This window comes from Chinchilla lanigera, unplaced genomic scaffold, assembly GCF_000276665.1.
Source record: "Chinchilla lanigera isolate Chin_1 unplaced genomic scaffold, ChiLan1.0 scaffold00105, whole genome shotgun sequence".
In the NCBI taxonomy this organism is placed as follows: domain Eukaryota; kingdom Metazoa; phylum Chordata; class Mammalia; order Rodentia; family Chinchillidae; genus Chinchilla; species Chinchilla lanigera.
The window spans coordinates 5658984-5680396 of record NW_004955506.1 but is presented as its reverse complement, the minus strand read 5'-3'; the positions used below and the strand labels follow the sequence as shown (position 1 = coordinate 5680396).

Here is a 21413-nt window from a genome sequence, read left to right as displayed (position 1 = left end):
GGTCACAGAGGTATTCACTCATGACCTGTTAGTTCTCTCACTATTTTATTTTTTATGTTTGGGTCTCTGAAACATCTAGGGTGTATTAGTTTGGATGGAGTTATAGATACAGTTTGATCCCTTTCCTAATGGCTATGTATTTGTCTGAGCCGCTAATATTCACAAAGTTGGTTTTGACCCCTGATTTCTATATGTACTTTGTCTATATCTGGACTTTTTTCTTTTTTGTGCTTAGAATTGAACCCATGCTAAGCAAATCCTCTCCTACTGAGCTACATCCCCAGCCCTCACACCCTTTTAAGTTTTGAGACAGGGTGTCACTAAGGTGACCAGGCTGTCCTGGGGTTTGTACTCTTCCTGCCTCAGCCTCCCAGGTGGCAAGAATTATAGGTATGCGCTGCCACACTCAGCTTATATTTGGACTTTCTATTCCATCCCACTGGTCTGTCTATTCATACCCAGTACCACATTGTTTTAATTAGACTTTCTAATGTATCTTAATATCTGGTAGAGTGAGACCCCCCCTGGTAGCTTTTGCTTTTCAGGTATTCCTAGATATCCTTACATGTTTATTCTTCCGTAGGAATTTTTAGTGTCAATTTATGGTCTATGAAACAATGTTTTGACATTTTTATTGTAATTACATTCAATATATAAATTAACTTGGAGAAACTGACAAATTTATTATATTGAGTCATCTTTTCCAAGAACAAAAGATTCTGTTCAAATCTGTCTTTGCGAACATTTCCTGGTAGAATATTCCACTGTGGACCCAGAGTCACACCACTAAGTGAGCTGACTTGAAGAGGCTGATGTGGGTAAGACCCCTGCACCTGGGGCTACTCATTTCCTCTTCTGCCCTTGACCAGCTGTGCTGCCCACACCCGAACTGAGGAGACTGGTGATGTAGTGGGGTGAGGTCACGCAGCGCATAAGTGCTACAACCTGAAGAAGCCCCAGGGACCATCGCTCCCTCACACCCTTCTGCAGGGGAGACACTGCCACCCGCTTTGTCCACCGTGGGGCCTGTGGAATGACCAGGCCGCCGCTCTGCTCTCCCTCAGGTTCCCAGCCCGGTTCGTGTGGCTTCACATGGCCAGCACAGCCTGTGTACACAGATGCGTGGCTCTCGCTGGGTGGCCTTGGGCGTACTGGGAAGGAGTGACCCGCTCAGAGGTCAAAGACTGAGGACTTTGCCGAGGTCAGATCACCTTACCCTGGCTCTCTGCCCTTCTGACAGCGCAGTGGGGAATAAGGATTAACTGGCCCCCTTGTGTTTACAGGAGTAGGGGAAAGCACCATAGAATGGGTCAGCTGCTGGTGCCCTCTGCTTGGTCTCCCCGGGAGGCGGATCGTAGGTTCAGAACAGAGCCTCCCCTAGGCCAGCCCTGAACCCGAGCCGCGGCACCCCCGGAGTCCTGCCCAGGGCTGCTCCTGCTGGGCAGGGGTTCCGCGCCCCGGCTCCTGGGCCCTCGCCGCCTGCGCATCAGCACGTCCCGCTCTGAGCAAGCGCTCCCTCTTGTGGGGCAGTCACCTGCAGCGGCGCGACTGATGGCCTCTACCTAAACGCACCCCAAGCGGGCCCTGACCACATCAGCTCTGTCCACCCTAGCGCAGGAGCTGTGTGGAACCTCCTCCCACCCACGCCGAGAGCAGTGCAGCGGGGAACACGAGCATCCGGCGGCTACTGCCGCCGCCTGCCGGCCGGAGCTGCCGCTACACCCTGTCAGCTCAAAGCAAAGCTCGGGCCCGTGTGTACCCTGAGCCTAAATTCAAGGGAAGGTCCTCTGTCATAGTTTATTGTTGTTGTTTTGTTTTGTTTTTGCCTTCCACCCCTTACCGAGCATCCTCATTCTTTTTAAATTTTTTCATTTTATTGGCACATTTTATTTATTTATTTACTTTTTTTGTCTTTTTGAGACAGGGTCTCGCTATGCAGTTCAAACTGGACTTGAGCTCACTTTGTAGCCCAGGCTGGTCTCGAACTCTCAGAGATCCTCCTGCCTCAGCTTCCCGAGTGCTGGGATTATAGGTGTGCGCCACCATGCCCGGCCTTTACTGGTACATTTTAGAAATACATAATGATAATACTCATCATAGGTAATTTGTACCTGTATATATCTTGCTTCTTTTTTCCCATTCCTCTTCCCTCCCTCCAACCCCTCTTCCTCCTTATTTACAAAAGTTTGGTTTCCATTTTTTCCTTCTAGTCTTCATTTTTCATGTCCTTTCTTTCCTTCCCCTTCCCCCCTCCCTTGTTCCCCTTCTCTGAGCGCTCTTACTCTGTTTGGACTCTTGAGTGCTTTTGGGTTCCAGTGTCCAACTCCTGGAGATAGAACTCAAAAGACAGATAAGCTGGCTGGGGATATAGCTCAGCAGCACAAGTGCTTGCCTGCCAAGCACAAGGTCCTGAGTTCCATCCCCGGTACCAAAAAAAAAGAAAGTTATTTTTAAAAAAAGATAGATAAGCTGAACTGGCTTTGGAGAGCCATGTGTGGTGCTGCACACCCATAACCCCAGCACTTGGGGGGCTGAAGCAGGAGGATCATGTAGTCGAGGTCAGACTGGTCAAAAAAACTCTCAGCGTGGGGTCTGAGCAAGAAAGCACATGGACGGGAGGATAGAATAAAAGGAAAGGGAAATTTTGTTGTGTTGGGCTATCTACCGTCATTTTTAAAAATCCTTGTGAAATGGGTAACTTAAAAGCCACTTAAGGCCAGAAAACTGGCCTAAGGAAATGTCAAAGGGTGACCTTTTTAAAGGATAAGATCATAACTGTCACACAAATGTAAAATGGACACGTGTCAAATATTTTATTTATTCATTAATGAAAGAACCAGTAAAAAGTAAAAACTGGTTCGGCAGAGAATCCCAATCACAGACACACATTTTGACAATCGGGACTGTGAGAAGGAATTCTCGAGTTGATGTTAGACTGGTGACTATCCCTGGAGTTATAAAATCTTCATTGTATAAAATTTATTTGCGTCTTCACGGGCAGGAATCACTTGTTTTACTGTTTTATTTTTATTTATTTATTTATTTATTTGGTTTTTTTCCGGTACCGGGAATCGAACTCATGACCTTGTGCTTGCCAGGCAGGCGCTGTGCCGCTGAGCTAAATCCCCAGCCCCGTTTCACTGCTTTATACAGTACATGGAGCTGTCAAATAACTCAGAGAACAAGGAAAAGTGCAGTCCTTCTAGACTGAGATGATGGCTGGAAGGATCTTCAGATAACTCCAAGACTTCACAGTGTCCAAGTAGAGGATCTGGAATTCAAACTCGATCTAGAAGTCTCTGCACGCTTCGGCTCTTTCCTCTGCGCCACGTGGCTTTTGGACAGTGGAGAGTGCTTTTCTAGCAATTTAGGGGCACTGACCACTTATCGCTCCCGTTAATTACAAGTGTCCTCGGGAACCCCATCAGAACCTGCAGCAACTTTCCAAAGGACTCCAACTCCCTGCCGTCTTGAGGGAGATTTCTTCATAGGATGCAGGCTGGCTCAAGCCCTGGGCAGATGGCAGAGGAGCCTTGAGACTCCCTCAGCACCCCATGTTTTGGAGGAGGTAAAGAAGAGACCGCTGCAGCCCAGGCGCCAGTCAGTTCTTCGCGTTCGGATTTTGGGGACGCTGGTACAGCCAGATGATACCTTCATCATGCAGCCGCTTCCAGACCTCTCTCTCTAACTTGAAGTCGTGGTTTATGTAAAAGATGAGTCGTTTCCATGTTTTATCATAGTAATGGTCAGAAAAGCGCTCGTGGCCCTCGGTGATGAAGCCGTAGGCGCTCACCTAGGTGAAAGTTGGAGGAAAGACAGGGTTACAGAGTCTTGTGGGTGAGTCAGGGTGCAGGTCCCGCAGGTGCACATGCACACTCTGCCCCGCACTCCCCAGGAGCACACCCACCCAGCTCCCAGCTACTCTCCAGCTCGGAAGCACAGCCTTACCTTGTCACAGAGCTGCAGGGCCGTGAGCAGCAGGAGTGCACCAGTGGTGGGCCGGTATATTCTCCAGTGGGTGGTGTTCAGGGTCTTGGACCTCAGAAACCTATAAAATGCCCCAGATCCCAACTGTTGGGGATCTGCTGGGATGACAGGGATATGGTTCTTCCATGGGCTTTCTGCTCTCACCTGTTCTTCACATAGCGGAGAAAGTCTGGGTGTAGCAACAGGTATCTGTCCATTTGCAAGGCTTCCCGAAAAGCTTCCTGGGGCCTGCGCCTGTGGCCAGGGGCGGGTCACTCAGGCTCAGTTCTCCTGGCTGGCCTGAGAGGGCCAAGTCAAGGTCCTGGGCAGGACAGGTCCTCCCTCTCCCGGCAATAGCTGAGGCTGTCCCCACCTGTCCAACCCTGTGTAACCCCTGGATTCCCAGTGTGGCCAGGGCGAGGGCCTGGAAAGAGGGAAATGGGTACCTGAACCAGAAAAGGTTTTTTTTCACCAGGGTCTGATTCACAAGCATTGCTTCCAGCCACTCATAGTCCCGGGTGCCTTCCAGGAAATGTAGGTAGCGAATGTCCTGAAGATCAAGGATAGCCCGGCTCAGGCGTAGTGCCTCGGGACCACAGGCTGGGGCGGCTCACTTGCTGGCTCCCTCTCACGGTCTGGCCGTCCTCCCTGCCCTGGGCCCTTGTACGAACAGAGCCTGTGCCAACCACAGCTCCATCCAGACAGGCGCCCGTGTCCCTCTCGGTCCTCAGGCTCTTACTGGGAGTCTGCGCAGTCGGGCCGGTCCCTGCTCACCTTTCCCACGGGCACGTGCCGGAAACCCCGGCTGCCCAGCAAGAGCAGCGACTGGGTCAGGGAGAAGGCTGTGAAGCCGTAGAAGGAGGTCCGGGTGCCCACGTCCTGTTCGTAGCCTTTAATAAGAGCTCCGCTCAACCTGTATAGAAAGATAAAAATCAGAAGCCACGGGAGGAAGAGGGGTGGGGGAAGCAGAAGTTCTATACTGAAAAGCCCTGGAGAGCCCAGGAGTTGCACCTCCAGAGGAATCGGCTCTCGCTCGAGGCCCAGGCCTGCAGGAGAGGGGCTGAGGGGAGCCGAGGGCCCAGCTCACCGGAACACGTAGTCGTGGCTGTCTATCTCATGGCCCACGTGGGAACTGTTCAGGATGCCCCCGTTGCCCACCACGGCGCAGGTGATGCAGTGCGAGCTCCCCGGAGGCAGGCTGGCCAGGAGCAGCTGCTGCTGGGGCACTGGCGGGAAGTGGGTCAGGACTTTCTGCACCACTGGGATAAGGAGAGGGGCTCCACTCAGAGTCCTGCTGGGGGCAGGTATCCGCCCATCCTTTCTCCCAGGCCTGGAGAGAGGAAGCGTGCCGCCCCTGGCCCTGGCGCCTGGGTGCTCGAAGCAGCCTTGCTTGGGGTGAGGACTCACGGGAGTGATTGAGCTCCATGAAGCCGAAGGGAGGTGCAAAGTGTTCCAACCGCTCCCACTCGCTCTGGTTGAAGTGTCTGGAGTCCAGGAAGAGAGTGAGGTTGGGCAGAAAGAGATTCTGGAGCCACGAGGACTTGGAGGCTCTGATCTTCACTGAGTCAGGGCACGTCTGCATGCAGGAGGGCACACAGAGGTCAGCCGGGGAGAGGCCCGAAGAGCCAGCGCCAGGGCGGAACCTCAGGGCTTGGCAGGCTTTGTCTCTGCTCCTCCCTCCCCCCACAGCCAGGGCTGCGGACCCTCCCCTGTCCACTGGCTGGGCCCTCTGTGGTCCCGAGGGTCCCATTGAATGGGCGCCTTAGACCTCTGCACAGATGCACCTTTGTGTGAGAGGTGCCACGGGGGCAGGTGCCCAGTGTGCTGTTGGCGCCCAGCTGCCTCCGTGTTTTGAAGGCAAGGGTGTGTGAGGAAGACTGCGGGTGGGTGTGGCTAAGCCTAGGTAGTTTTTCAGGGCCGGAAGCGAGTGAGGGTCTCAGGGTTGGCTTTGCAGGGAAAACAGGCCCTTTTTGGGGACTGGGGCTGGGCATGAGGTTGGGGCCTTCACATTGGTTAATCCCTGTCCCCCCTCCTGTCAGAGGACGAGGATCCCTGTGTCAGACGGTAGAGCTGGTCACACTCCCCAGCCCGGACTAGTGAGCTCCCTTCATGCGCCCCAGGGAGGTACCTCGTCTCTCACACCTTCCCGGGGCTTCGACGAGGCCGTCGATTGCAGGAGGGAAGGACAGAAGGACAGAGCGGGAGCAGGGCAGGGCTGAGCGGGGGTCAGCCCACCCGAAGGAGAGGGAAGGAGAGAAGGGCGGCCACCTCTCCAGAAGGGCAAGAGGGGAGGGAGGAGATGGCTGCACAAACTCACCGTCTGCAGACCCCCCACGTCAAGGCTGTACTTTTCCTCAAAATCCCACCGGGGCTCCGACTTGAAGTTGGCGGCCTTCAGTCTTTGGCGTTCACTCGTGGTGGGGCGCGGGGAAGGTGCAGGGGCGGCCTGTGCCGCCTTCTCTTTGGCTGGGACAGCTGCTGTGGTGTTTGCTTTCTTTCTTGTCCTTCTTGTAACTGCTCCTGTGGTGGCCAGCGCTTTGCCCTGAGGCCTTTTCAATACCGTCCCTGCCGTTGTTGGCCTCCCCTTCTGGTCCCTCCTGCCTCCTGTCGTCCTGTGCTGACTTTGCAGTGTTGGTGCCTTTGACCCGACAGAGGCCATCTCCTTGTGCTGACCTCTTGGTGGCAGCGCATCCCCCTGGCTTTTCTCTTCTCCCTGTCCCTTCTGTAGTGTGGCCATTGCTGTGCCAGGCACCGTCCCCTGCTGCTGCGGTGGCACCTGGGCGGCCTCTGTCCTCCTGCTCCCTCTAGCCAGGTGCGCTGTGGGCCCAGGGTCTGTGTCCGGGGTGCCGTTCTCTTTCCCTGGCCCTGCATGGACGCTGGTCCCCTGTTGCAGGCTGGGAACCAGGGACATTGATCTTTGCAGCGAGTCCCAAGCCCACTTTACATTGTTCCATGAATATTGATACCTGGGGACACAGATAATTTTTAATAAAGGCTGGAGACTGCAGAAAGAGAGTAAAACTACTATTCATTCCTGTGCCTCAGACAGACTTCAAAATAGTTTCCACAGAAATCATGCCGTGCCCTTTGGCCCTGTATCTGGAAAGTTACCTCCAGGCGGCGCAGACACCTGGGCATTTGCAGGAGTTTGGGGCACTGCACCTGGATGCCAAGAATGAAACTGAAATGTCCCCTCATTAAAGTATGTTTGTCAAAATACAGGGCATCTCTCATGGAGATGCGGGAGATCAGAGGCAAAAGGTGAAAGGCTATGAATGAGAGAAACCCCATGCTGGAGGAAGTGGCGCCTTCCCTGCCGGGAGTGAGGAAGGCTTGGCGAGGCGCCTCCTCTCCAAAGAGGGGGAGGTATGTTAGGACCGAGCGTGGCACAGAGGCCGGAGTATGATTTGCACTGGGCATCAGATCCGGAGTTTATCTGTTACTTTATCATTTTTCTGTGCAGGAGGAGCTATTGAATTGCAAACAGGAGCTGTGGGAGGGTTTTAAAGGACGGCAGCGGGTGGGGTGTGATCTGATTTCCATTCTAGAATGATTTTTCTAGCAGCAGTCACGGAAGATAGATTCCGGGGCCTGGTCTGAGTTCTGGTACGCAAGGTTTCTGGCTCCAGGGACTGTGTTTTCTCTTTCTGACATGTGTGAAGCCGTCAAAAACATCACATCATTAGTCAGTTTGGTGTGTGTGTTCTCTGACTGTGCCTCCTGCCCTGGTCCCTATGCTACACAGGTTTTTGCAAGGATGTCGCAGAGGGAGCCTTAGGAAAAGAACACTCCTCTGTGTGACCCTAGCTGTCATCCAGGTGATTTCCACGACCTCATCTCCTACTCTTCTACTCTGACCCTGGTGTCCTGGGCTTCCTGTTCCTCTTGGTTACACATGTCCCGGGTTCCCTCTGTCTGCTTGTACCATTTTAAAAATTTATTTGTTTATTTATTTTTGGTGGTACAGAGGATCTCACATTTTATTTTGATCAGTGTCAGCCCTTTTTATTTTTTGTTTTGAGGCCGTCTCACTAAGTTGCTAAAGGGTCCAGACCGAGCTTAAATTTGTGATCCTCCTGCCTCAGCCTCCCAGAGTGCTGGGATTACAGGTCTGTGCCACCACATCTGGCCCATTCTTCTTCTGAGTTGTGAAACTGACTTATAAGTAAAAAGAAAGAGCACAAACCTGGCAGGCAGGCAGACCTGAGTGAAAGTCTGAGAATTTCCATTTATTAGCTCATGTGACCAGGAGAACGCAATTTCCCTGACTCTTGGTTTCTTAGCTATAAAACGGGCTGCTGCCTATTGATTCTGAGTGAAGTCTCTGAGCATTAACTGACAACATGCTCAAAGCATCAGGCACAAAATGCATCCTCAACCAAGAGTAGTTCCCTCCCTTCTTTTTTTTTTTTTGGTCTTTTTGAGACAGGGTTTTGCTATGCAGTTCAGACTGGCCTTGAGCTCACTTTGTAGCCCAGGCTGGTTTCGAACTTGCAACAATCCTCCTGCCTCAGCCTCCCGAGTGCTAGAATACAGGCGTGTGCCACCACGCCCAGCTGGTTCCCTCCCTTATGCTTAAGTCTTTTTCGGCTGTTCATGCACAGTGGGGGGCTGCTCACCTGCTCTCCAGCTCCTCTTGCTGCTACTTTGACTTTCACCACTGCCCAGCTCAACAGTTACCATTCATTCTTAGATTCGGTGAATATTTATTGAGAGCTTTGTGTAAGACTACAGATTACAGTGGTGCCTTGATTCACGAAGTTAATTTGTTCCATGATTCTGGAAAAGACGGCCACATCTGCGTTCATCACCCCATGCAGAGTTCACAAACAAACACAAAATTTTGCTGAACACTTCTGTTTGCAAACCAAATTGCAAACAAAAGCGTTTGTGAACTGAGGTACCGCTGTACTTGGGCCTCAGCGATGAGCTCAACCAGACACATCCTTCCCTGTGGAGCCTAAGACCCAAAGGGGATGACAGTCATCACACAAATAAGTGTCAGGCTGTAACGAGAAGAGGTGCCAGGTAAGGGTGGAACGTGAAGAGATGCTGTGGAAGGTAGCCTGAGGCAAACTCAATTTCCTGCAATAATGTTGATGCTAAAACTGCACGGACATCAGGTTCATAATGTTTTGTATTTGTTCAGGGAATTGTCATCTCCTTAATAAAGTACAAAGCCCAAAGAGGCAGAAGTCATCCAGCAAAGCCCTTCCTGTCGTCCTATCATAGTGACACATTACATCATGTCAGAGCTTTTGAAAGGTCTTCTGAGTCCAAAAGGAAATGGGTTAAATAAAAGCAAACAGAACTGGAAATATGTACATAGGACATACAAATGAACATCTCATTCGACAAATGTTTACTAAATGTCTGTGCTGTGCAGTGTGCTATGTAGATACCAGGAGTACAAATTTGAATAAGGCCTAGACCTTAGACCTATGAAATACACGGCAATTGTTATTAGAGGCGAAAGACAAAGGAAATCTTTCATTACTGGAAAAATACATGACCGCTCCAAGACAGTATGTGAAGCCAGCAGATGATTACGGAAGACTTCCTGCTCCGGGCTTCCCTCCTGAGTTGTGGCCTTCTGGCTGATGCCACACTCTCTGCCTTCCTCAGCCTGGAAGAAACACACTGTTCTGATGTTCCACAAGGGGCACTCTGTTCTGACCTTGAAACTGAACCAAGGCCTAAATTCCCCTAAGGCTGTAAGCAAAGTGCTAGTGTTGTGGGCGGGGTGACGCATCCCACCTTACAGCACTAGAGAGGCTGAGGCAAGAGGATCGCTGTGAGTTCAAGGCCATCCTGGACTATGTACAAGATCCTGTCTCCAAAAAATAAGTGCTAGTGGTGATGCTTTTTGTTTTTACCTTGAAGGAGTCCTAACACACACACACACACACACACACACACACACACACTTGGCCTCATGTAGAAAACTACTCTGCCTTTGTTAGACAGCTCAGCAAAGTAACTCCAAGGAGAGGTGTTTCAGACCAGAAAGGAGAGAGAGGCTGTGTGGCAGGTTGGACCAGCATACAGGGCATTTTGAAAAGCCTAATAACATTCAAGCCCTAATTTCTTTTTTCATTTCAATTAAGAAAAGGAAGGATAAGGATAAAGACGGTCTCAAACAGGAAGTGGCGGTCTCAAACAGGAAGTGGCGGAGCCGCAAGAAGCCTGGGACCAGCACTCTCCCTCCAAGACGTTGCTCCTTTGCTTACCTGCCTCCCTCCATGTCTGCTTGCCCCTCTTTTTCCCTTTCTACAGAACGACCCCCTTTGCTGTGCAGCCCCCACGGTAATAGAAGGAGATCATATAACATCTCCCAGGGACTGTCGACTCTCTTGGCCCCTAACTTTTCAGTCTTTGGAGAAAGCTTGCCGTAGCTGGATCCTATTTCCACCCTGACCCAGGGGCCTGGGTTGAGCGGTGCGTGACATCCTGGATAGGACTCCCATGTTATGCATGAGAGGAGGACAGTTTCCAGAGAAAGAGGGGCTTATTAGCTCCTGGGCTGGCTGGACATCCCTGAGGTGTTCATTATGATTATGGAAGAACTGCGCTCATTGCAGAGGGAAGACCTGAGGTGCTGCTTCTGGTTTCATGTTTATTGGGAGAAAAGTTTGAGTGCTATAAGGATGGGGCTGAGTCTCCCCCGTTCAAGTTGACTCTCACAGCTCAGCGTGAGCTCCATATTTGCCTGGGCCGCTTGGGAAAACAAAAGCCTAAGTGTCCATTTGGTTTAGGGAACAATTCATGTGACTCAGCGAAGGTCTTGGTATATCCACACTAACCTCCTACCCTGGGAAACCACTTGTATAGCACGCTGGTGAACCCCATTTCCACCATCTTGAGCTTTTCATGGATGTGGTTTTCTGGCTGGTCCCAGAAGGGCCTCCACATGACTGTGATTGGGTCAGATGATGAGGTTGGGTGGTTTTTTACATTACACATCTCAAGTCCTGTTGCACGGACAGCTGACCATCTGCTTAGGGATCGCATGGGCCCTAAAGAAATAAGGCACCCTCTCCAGAACGCTATCTAGAGGCAGGAATGGCCCAGTGGGCCCCTGCAGGACAGTTCCGTCTGCAACGCTCCAATTGCTTGATGACTCATTAAATTTTTACTGGAGGTCACAGTAATGAACCAGGTAATGACAAAATTAAGTTTCACTTAATTCCCTATAATTAAATAACCTGTGATTCCTAGGGATATGGGTGTTTATGCAGGTATTTCTGGATTCTCATACATGGAATTTACTTCACGCTTAAATTGTCGCCGTATGTTGAGTGTCCTATATTCGTTTGTTCAGACTCAGAGAGAGCCTGACGTCAGATGCCTCGGGCTGGGCTGGAATTAGGGAATGCATTTATTTATTAAAAGCCCTGTCAGAGACAACAGGCAAAGTAATTATGGGTGGTACTCAAGCAAAAAGCAATTTAATTGAATACTTCTGACCTACTTGGGAGATAAAGATATAAAATATCGCACTTAATAAATTTATCTTTAACAAGGATAATACAGCTCTTTTGAATAAAAGTAACAAATAGTGTGATTATCTGGTACACTCCTCCTTCTATGTTCTTTTCGTTTTCTTTTTTCCCTTTTACTGTTAATACCTACTAATGGTACAGAATGTTGGCTTTCAATGTATATAATATATTTCGATCCTACCCATCCTCCCTCCCTCTGTATTTTAAAATACACATCACCAAGGGAACCTGGAGGTAAAGAAATGACAGAAGACTCAGAGTTCATGTATGCTGCAGCGTGGACAGCACTGGCAAGGGAGCAATGTTTTCCCAAGAATATGGAACCTATAGGACAGTGGCAGCAAACCTATGACACGTGTGTTATTGTGTTTTTCTTTTCAGACAGAAGATGTTAGCGTAGACTTGTTTTTTTCTAAACTTCAGCATCCAGGTTGCATTGCCGTGTGGGCACGTTGCGATAAGTAAGTGGGTTTTGGGTTGCAGTTTGGCCACTTGTCTCTAAGAAGTTCGCCAGCACTGACACAAGGGAATGTTGAAATCAATTAGAATGTTGAAGGCGATTCAAACTGAAATTTGAGAATAATACCCCAAATCAAAGATCACTCATCAAACCAGTAGGAGCAGATTGCATTATTGAGGATAAGAGTTCAAAAGACTCCTTTGATTTGCTAAGTGATCTTGCACCTGCGCTCCCCCGGAACCGGAAGAGGGAGGTCAGTGGCTCCGCCCCTCACAAACTCCTTGCCTCGCGTCCTCAAACCTTGGCCTCTGCGCAGCTCTCACCCTCAAGCGCGCCTCGCTTTCTCTCTTTTGGCTCTCGCAGCTTCAGTTCTGCTTCTCCATCATAGGGAAAAACCAAGCCCTGGCTCTTCCCCGGGTCTCTCCCTCCTCCCTACGGCAGAGTGTTCTACCCTGAGCTGCTCTTCCTCCGGGACCTGTGCTTTCCAGACTCGCATGGTGTCCACGCTGGCTCTTCCAGCCCCACTTTGGGGTCTGACCCGCTCTTGGGGAACTCCTTTTGTGTCTGAAATGGAAATCAGCCACTCTGCACCTCCCCACCCCAGCTTCCATTTGGTGCAGCAAACAGCTCTGTAACCTGGAGGATTTTTTTTCCTTGAGAAATCCTTAGAAGTGTTTTTGTATGTGAATGAATGATTTACATTTTAGAATTTTCCATTGAAACTTTAGATGAGCCACCCCAATAACTAAAAGCTATGGGGTTGCTTTAATGACTTTTTCATGCTAGGAAAAAAAAAAAAAAAAAAACTGTAGAAATCTGTATTTTGTTACTTTGAATGTTCTTTTTCTAAGTCAAAGCCATTTGTTTTCAGCCATTTAAATTCTAATGGGGAGATACTAATAGGGGGATTATATTCTGGGAAGTAAAGAGAAAACATTTCAGAGAGAAAAATAAACAAGTCACCGCTCAAATGCTTGCGTGGCTGGATCCAGTTTCCAAAGCACTCCCTTTTCCCAGCTGAACTCACGGGGCTAGAATGACAGTGAGCTGGTTTGAAAGTTGGATGGTGTTTCTTTCTTTTCTTTTTTCTTTTTTGGTACCGGTAATCGAACTCAGGACCTTAAGCTTGCCAGGCAGGTGCTTATGCCACTGAGCTATCTCCCCAGCCCTGGTGTTTCTTTCTAAAATACACAAATACATAAAACACAGCGCTCTGTCCTGACTCAGGTGTTAGGAGTTAAAGAGACTGACAAAGACCTTGAGCAGGGTGGTGGTGGGGAGCAAGTTAAACAGTAAGAAGATGTGTTAAATTCTTCTTAACACATGGTGACAGGTTCAAGTTCAAGACTTACAGCTATGGGCTCTTCATTAAATGGTGCTGGGAAAACTGGATCTCTCTCTCTCTCTCTCTCTCTCTCTCTCTCTCTCTCTCTCTCTCTCTCACACACACACACACACACACACACACACACACCCCATATACCAAACTAAACTCAATGTGGGTCAAAGACTTATATGTAAAACCTGAAACTATGGAACTGCTAGAAGAAAAAAGAGAAACATTTCAAGACATTGACTAGTCAATGTTTTTTAGGATAAGACCCACAAGTACAGCAACAATGGCAACAATAAACATGGATTATATCCAACTAAAAAGCCTCTGTTCAGCAGAGGAAACACTCCACAGAGTAAAAAGACAAATCTGTAGAATGGGAGAAAATGTTTGCAAACTATCCATTTGAGCTTGGCATGGTGGTACATGTATTTGGGAGGCTGAGGGAGGAGGATTGCTGAGAGTTGGAGGCCAGCCTGGGCTACAAATGAGACCTTGTCTCACAAAACCAGAAACAAACAAAGGCCCCCTCAAACACTATCCATTTGACAAAAGATTAATACTCAGAATGAATACAGACAGATAGATATACAGATAGATCTCAAACAACTAAACAAACAAAAAAAACCCCTACAAAACCTAAATAATGGTGTTGAAAATAGGCAAATGACTTAATAGACATTCCTCAAAAGAAGTTATACAAATGGCTAACAAGGCTAAGTATAGTAGAACATGTCTGTAATCCCAGCACTCTGGGAGGCTAATACAGGAGGATCACAAATTTGAGTCCTTCCTCTTAGTGAGACCCCCTGTCTCAAAATAACAATAATAAAAAGGCTGGGGATGTAGTTCAGTGTGAAGGCCCTGGGTTCACTCCCCAGTAACACACACACACACACACACACACACACACACACACCTGTAAAAGCTAACTAAAAATTGCCTAACATCTCTGATGATTAGTGTTCTGGTTTGGGGGATATTTTGCAAGGGGAAACAGTATATAATATAGGACACATATTTTATAAGATTATTTATAATAGTCACCCAAAGAATCATAGACAAGAGTACAGCAAATCTGTCCACACACTATAGACCAAGAATCTAGCTGAGGGCCTGGATCCCATGATAATGTCCTGCATGAGTCCAGCTGAAGACCTAGAGCCCATAGCAATGCCTCCCATGAGTCCAACTGGAGGTCCAGAGGCCATGACAATATCTCACGCAGGCCTGTTTCACACATCTGGACTGGGAAGGCCCAAAGGTCAGTGGTAGAATCTAGGAAATCTGTGCTAACAGGCTGAGGGATCTACACTGGAGCCAGGAAGTGATGTACAAAGTAAGAACCAGAGCTCCCCTGAAAAACAGCCATCCTCAGCAACAGTGAGGTCCCAAGTTCCTCCATCGGTGAAGATAGCCGAGTTCCCATCAGGAAAGCCAGCTCAGCAAGCTTTTCCAGGAGCCTGAGTTGTGCACCTTCTTCCCCTCCAGAGCCAGGAAGTAATGCTCAGAGTGAGGACCACAGCTCCCCCAAAGTGAAAGGAAGCTATTATCAGTGCCGACAAGGCCCTGAGCTCCTTGGAGGAGGAAAACAGCCAAGTTCATTAGGAAAGCCAGCATGACAAGCTCCTTCAACAGAATCAGCAGCTCTTTACAGCTTCTGCCACCTCCCAAAAGCCTCTCTCCGCTCCCAACAGCCTCCTTCTCCTTCTCCAGTTCTGCCTCTTATGCTGCTGGCAACAATCCTCAGGTGGGCCTCCCACACCCAGCACCACACTTACTCGGTTCAGCTGGGGGTTATAAGTTGACCACCAGTTGTCAGTCCACTAAATCAGGGAAACGCAAATCAAAATCATGAGCTACCATCTGACCCCAGTTAGGTTAGCTGTACTCAAAAAATGCCGGCTAGGATGAAAGGGGAAATCTTCTACATTGTTGATAAGTATGCACATTAGTGTAGCCATCAGGGATAATAGTACGGAAGTTCCTCAAAAAAAATGAAAGCAGAACTGTTACAGGATCCAGTCCCACCGCTGGGTATAGAGCCACAGGAAATGAAATCAGTATATGGAGGAGACAATGGCCTGCCACTATGTCTACTATAGCCCCATTCACAGAAGCCCAGATACGGAACCAGCAGAGGTGACCACGGATAGATGAACGGAAGGAGAAAATGTGGGGTCCTACACAGTGGAGTAAATCCAGCCATACAAGAACACAGCCCTGTCCTTTGGGGCAGCGTGTATGGAACTGAAGCACATTATGCCAAGTGAGCTAAGCCAGGAGCAGAAAAATAGCTGTGTTCTAATGTGTGCGTGTGTGGCAGCTAAACTGTGGGTTTCATAGACGTAGCTCAGCGGCAGAGCTCTTGCATAGCCTGCATGAGGTCCTGGGTCAAATCGCCTGCACGTGGCCTGGAAGAAAGGCGGAGGAGATCCACGTGTCCTACGGCACAGGAGCCCAACTACAGCGTGCAATTGCTTCTATATGAACAACCAGAAAGGAGACATGGGAAGACTGCCGACGTGAAGGTCCAGTTAAGGAGAGGAAGACACTAATTTACCCTCATTAGATCAGGACGCATTGAGTAGTACATGGAACTACCAACCCGTACTTCATGAGTTTGTACAGTTATGTTCCAGGTTTTTCAAAAGTAAGAATTACAGACGTAGGAAGAGACCTGTGGCCCACTGGCTTTTGACTCTCCCAAACCAAGGTTGTTTGAAGTAAAATTGAATTGTATAACCTATATGTGGTGCCAAAGGGAGAAAAAAAATCAAACCTGACAGCGAAATTTATTTCAGGAGCTGTCTCAGGTACAGGTGATCTACATTTATTTTTTGGTACCGGGAATTGAACTCAGGACCTTGTCCTTACCAGGCAGGCACTTTGCCAGTGAGCTATGTCCTCCGCCGCCCCCATCTATATTTATTGATTGACTGGTTGATTGGTTTTTTGAGACAGGGTCTCACTATGTACAGTAGTTCAGGCTGCCTTGAACTGCCTATGGAGCCCAGGCTGGCCTCAAATTCACAGCAACCGTCCTGCCTCAGCTTCCAGCGTGCTGGGATTATAGGCATGCACCACCACACCTAGCTTTGGTGATGTTTCTATCCTGGCATTTTTGAGATCATGAACTTAGGGATGCAGGGAACAGTATTTCTCTCTTTCCCCTGTACCCCACTCCCCAAATTTGCCACTGGGAAAGCAGAGAGAAGAGTAAATGGGTGGAGAGGCAGTACCCATTCTCTGTTGGGTCCCACAGCCTGGGCTGCATTCCATAGTCAGGGCTTTCATCTTTCTTGCTTCCTGAGGACAAATTGAGTCAGTCACCCCCAGTCCCCTGGGGGTGACATGGGAGGAGGAGGCCATTTACCACCCTATAGTTGTCACCTGCCCATGACTACATTCAGGCTGTCTGAAGTGCTGAACTTGAGTCTGAGAGAAACTTGGAGGCTGAGGCAGCAGGATCACCACAAGTGCAAGAGCAATTCAAGACTAGACTTTGTCTCAAAAAAAAAAGCATGACATGGAAGGTGGCCTGGTAACCTAGGTCTGAAATCAATCATAGAACTGCTTTAACTCCCCCTCCACTCTGCCCACAACCCTCCTTATTGCGAAGTCCAGCGACTCAGTCCTTATTTCCTGTCCTGGCTGACCTCACTCAGCGTCTCGTTGTCTGTATCCTACTCCACAGCCTCCAAACTCTAACCTCTGCCTCCAGAGCCACTCCCTGCCATTGCCCATCCACACTTAATCAAGTTATTCCTTGCTTTAAAGTTTCTGACAGTTTGGGGCGGGGGATATAGCTCAGTGGCAAAAGTGCCTGCCTGGCAAGTGCAAGGTCCTGAGTTCAATTCCTGACACACACACACAAAAAAAAATCAAGAAAATTTCTGACAGTTCTAGCCTAAAATTTAAACTTTGGGGCCTTTTATTAAAGGGCAGGAATTCATTCTTCAGTCAACAAGTACTGATAAAGCAGCCAGATTGTGCCCAGGGCCTGAGGAATGGAGACCAATAAGTACCTGTCCACAAGAAATCCACAGCCTCATGGGAAGACTAAAACCCCGTGCGTGGTGATAGAGGAAGGTGAAAGGTGGAACTGGTGTCAGAGGGAGAGGCTGGGCTCTAGCCAGCTTGCTCAGGCTCATACTGGTGACCAGACTATTGGGGTGGAGGTGACATTCTACTTCAGAGGCTTAGTAAGCACTTAGTAACCAGAACTTTCTGAGACCCTTGCTGGGCACAGTGTGAGGGCCATATCAGTGTTGGTTAATAATCACTCACTGGTCTCCTGTTCCCAAACGTTTTCTGAATTTTCCCACCTTTGGGCCACCGCTTACACCTTCTCCCACTGCTGAAGCGTCACACAGCCTCCAGGCGATACGCAGATGGGACCATTTGGAGTTAATCTTTCCAATTTGTTCCTTAGCACGGCTCCCATTTGACTTTCTAATAAAGTCAAAACAACATTATCTCCTTGCCCAAAACCCCTACCAACATCTTACAAAAAGATATTACTACTGATAATATCACATATAGGGGGGCTGGGGATTTAGCTCAGCGGCACAGCACCTGCCTGGCAAGCGCGAGGTCGTGAGTTCGATTCCTAGTACCGGAAAAAAAAAACAACAACAGCAACAAAAAAAAATATCACACATAGGCTTCACTTTCTTTCTTTCTTTATTTTTTGGCAGCATAGAGATGGAGCACAGGGCCTCCCACATGCCAGGCAAATGCTCTACAACTAAGCTATGTCCCCAGTCCTCATCACATCCTTCTACTTTGTATATATCTCCTCCATCACACTTAAATCCTTTTTGAGGTAACAGGAAAATGCCATTTGCAGCCAAAATTCCATACATTCAAATATCTCTTTTGCTATTTCCAGGCAGGATGGAAATAGCCTTAATTTTTTTTTTTTTTTTTTTGTCTTTTTGACACAGGTGTCAATATGCAGCTCAGGCTGGCCTTGAGCTCACTTTGTAGCCCAGGCTGGTCTCGAACTTGCAACAATCCTCCTGCTTCAGCCTCCTGAGTGCTGGGATTACAGGTACGCACCATCACGCCTGGCGCCTTAATTTTTTTAAACCTCATTTTTATCTTTTTTTGAAGACAGAGTGTTGTTATGTAGTTGAGGCTGGCCTCAAACTCATTATGGAACCCGGGTTGGCCTGAAACTTGCAGTGATCCCTCTGCCCCAGCCTCCTGAGTGCTGGGATTACAGGTGTACACCACCACACCAGCCTAATTTTTGTCATCTTTGAAAAGGAATAAACATACTAATCTTGGAAAACAGCTGTGAAAGTCAGAACAATACACAGAAAGTTCCTGGGGCAGAGGTTACTTTGAAAAGGTCTCTGAACTGATAATAACCTGTCATAAAAATGGCTGATACATCTTTGATTAGGATCCAAAGTACACTGTTTATAGCTCCATTTTCTACCTGATTTACTGTTACTACTGTCCAAGTACCCTGAGAGAAGGCTATGCCATGACTGGTCTCTAAAATTGCAAAATTTGTGGTCACTTTTGTCTCTCCCTGTCTTCCTTCTGCTCCTTCAAAATATCTCCTTTTCTCCTTTCTTTCTCTCTCTCTCTCTCTCTCTCTCTTTCTTTCTTTCTTTCACTCTGTCTTTTTGGGACAGGGTTTCACTATGCAGTTCAGGCTGGCCTTGAGCTCACTTTGTAGCCCAGGCTGGTCTCGAACTCTCAACGATCCTCCTGCCTCAGCCTTCTGAATGCTGAGATTACAGGCGTGCACCACCAGGCCCAGCTCTTTCTTTCTGTACTGGAGCTTGAACCCAGAGAGTACGAGCTACATCCCCAGACCTTTTCATTTTTTTTTATTTTGAGACATGGTCTCAGTAAGCTGCCTGGGCTGGCCTCAAGCTTGTGATACATTTTCCACTTCCTTCTCCTCCCAGTGGTTATGTCACCTTATGTTGGGATTATCTGCTTAGAAAATCCTTCTGTCCCCTGCCCTCAGTTGCTATTCTGCTCAGGCCAAAGTGCCAACTCACTCCACCTTTGAATTTACCTGTCCACCTCTGACAGGTGGATTATCTTTTAAATGCCAGTCCTGTCAGGCCACCTCTCTGGCTGAAAATCCCCTGCCCTGACCCTGCGGCTGCCCTCTCTCCCCAGTCAGCCCGCCATGTTGTGAGGCCTGCTCTCCGCCACTTGGCCAGGCTGCTGGATTTATTTTAGGTTGGGCCTTTCACCCACATGCCTTTCCTGTCTCTCGAGCTCTCTAATTTCTTTGAAGCCTTCCACAGAGACCTTCCAGGGACCTCTCAGCAGTACTCGCTCCTTCTTCAGGGTTAGCAGACAAACAAAGAGAGGCTATTTTTGGCTTCTACTTGGCCCTAGGCCAGAGTCACCTATTCTGTGTCAAAATAAGTTGCTCCAGGAAGCCTGCAATGGCCAAAACAACCCGCAGCCAGGGTGAGACACCAACAATGTTAGCTCACCTTTGTCCAAAACCCTTACAGACATCTTACGCAAAGCACATGCTCCAGGAAGAGCCCTCCACAGTCTCAGTGTCTCTTTGCACTGAGCTACATCCCCAGCCCCCTTTTTTATTTACTTTGATATACAGTCTGGCTACGTTGTTAAATTGCCGGGGCTGGGCTTGAACTTGTGATCCTCCTGCTTCAGTCTCCCAGAGTGCCCCTCTTTTCTCCCTTCCTTCCTTCCTTCCTTCCTTCCTTCCTTCCTTCCTTCCTTCCTTCCTTCCTTCCCTTTTCTTCTCCTGTTCCTGCTCCTTTATTCCAGCTTTGGGGATCAAACCCAGCAGCCCTTTTTCTGGCGTGAGGGTCCCCTTCTGAAGCCCCAGCAGGGACTGGGCTGTTCTGGAGCTCTGATGCCCCTTCCTCTCAGCACACAGCACAGGAGGTGTGTGGCTGCCCTTCCATGGCCTCCCGGGCTGTGAAGACCCGGGCTGGGGAGGGTGGTGCCGTCTCCTTCCCAAGGGGTTACACTCCAGACACGGGTGATGCTTTTCCCCTCTGAAAATCTCTGAGCACAAATGGGCATCAGCCTACTTACATCTGCCCCTTAGCTCTGGGGCTTATGATGCCACAGGTGGGCAGCACCCCAGCACCCCAGCACCCGCCACAGCCTGCTCCCACCCCGGTCTCTCCAGGACTTCTGCAATGTGGGCTTCTCTTCCTGCCCTGTCTTCTTACTAAGCTTGGTGAAGCTCAGTGTTTGTCCACTGCAATTAAGAGTCCCAACAAATATAAACCCATATTCACACCATATACAAAAATAAGCTTTTGAGGGCCAGGGATATAGCTCAGTGGCACAGCGCCTGCCTTGCAAGCACGAGGTCCTGAGTTTGATTCCTGGTACCAAAACAATAAAATAAAATAAACTTCTACCCAATTAATTTGTTAAGTGTTTAAAAAGCACAGAAGTATCAATAGGACACATAGAACAAGCTCTGTATAACTTTGGAGTAAGACCAACCTACCTAAACATTGCATAAAGTTTAAATAAAATTTTATTTAAAATACTTCTCTATGATATATAGAAATATATACACTGGGTGCGGTGGTGCACGCCTGTAATCCCAGCAGGTGAGAGGCTGAAGCAGGAGAATCACTACAGCTTCAAGGCCAGCTTGGGCTACACAGTGAGTTCAAGGATAGTCTGAGCCACATAATGAGACTCTGTCTAAAAAGCCCCAAAATAAATAAATAAAAACATTACCAATATCCTATGACAGCAATAATGTTGTCATAGGAGAAGACAGTTATCTCTCATACCCACTGGTGTAGCCTTTTGGGAGAATGATATCATGGTATCCATCAACATTTCAGGTGAATATATCAATTATCTTGGCATTTTGCTTCAAGTTAACGACAGAAATACTTACAAAAACACACAAAGGAATGTGAATAATCGCGTCAAGTGTCCACCCAAAGTTCCAGTCCTCAAATGCCAATCACTAGGGACTGATTAATTAAACTCTATCGATTCTGCAAAATGCTATGCAGCTATTAAAAAGAAGGGAGTCAAGCTGGGTGCAGAGGCACACACCTTTAATCCCAGCTATTTGGAGGGCAAGACAGGAAGACTGCAGGTTTGAGGCCAGGCTGGGTAACTTAGTGAGATCTTGTCTCAAAGGAAAAAAAATTAAAAA

General features: G+C 48.6%; 1 protein-coding gene across 4 annotated transcripts in view; it reads right to left on the bottom strand.

Annotated features, from left to right (window-relative positions):
• Positions 1 to 2800: 2800 nt before the first annotated feature.
• St6galnac1 (ST6 (alpha-N-acetyl-neuraminyl-2,3-beta-galactosyl-1,3)-N-acetylgalactosaminide alpha-2,6-sialyltransferase 1) overlaps positions 2801 to 21413 on the bottom strand; it is a 21415-nt gene continuing 2802 nt past the window's right edge. For 3 of the 4 annotated variants that reach the window (XM_005407421.2, XM_005407422.2, XM_013506077.1), the window contains 8 exons: positions 6284 to 6932; positions 5374 to 5542; positions 5054 to 5225; positions 4741 to 4879; positions 4413 to 4516; positions 4132 to 4221; positions 3949 to 4048; positions 2801 to 3793 (listed from right to left, as the gene is read on the bottom strand). In XM_005407421.2, the coding sequence (XP_005407478.1) occupies positions 3602 to 3793; positions 3949 to 4048; positions 4132 to 4221; positions 4413 to 4516; positions 4741 to 4879; positions 5054 to 5225; positions 5374 to 5542; positions 6284 to 6932 (1615 nt within the window). In that variant the 3' untranslated portion in view covers positions 2801 to 3601. Of the gene's footprint in view, positions 3794 to 3948; positions 4049 to 4131; positions 4222 to 4412; positions 4517 to 4740; positions 4880 to 5053; positions 5226 to 5373; positions 5543 to 6283; positions 6933 to 8585; positions 8746 to 21413 lie in introns of all 4 variants that reach the window. The other variant, XM_005407423.2, reaches the window with a different exon arrangement.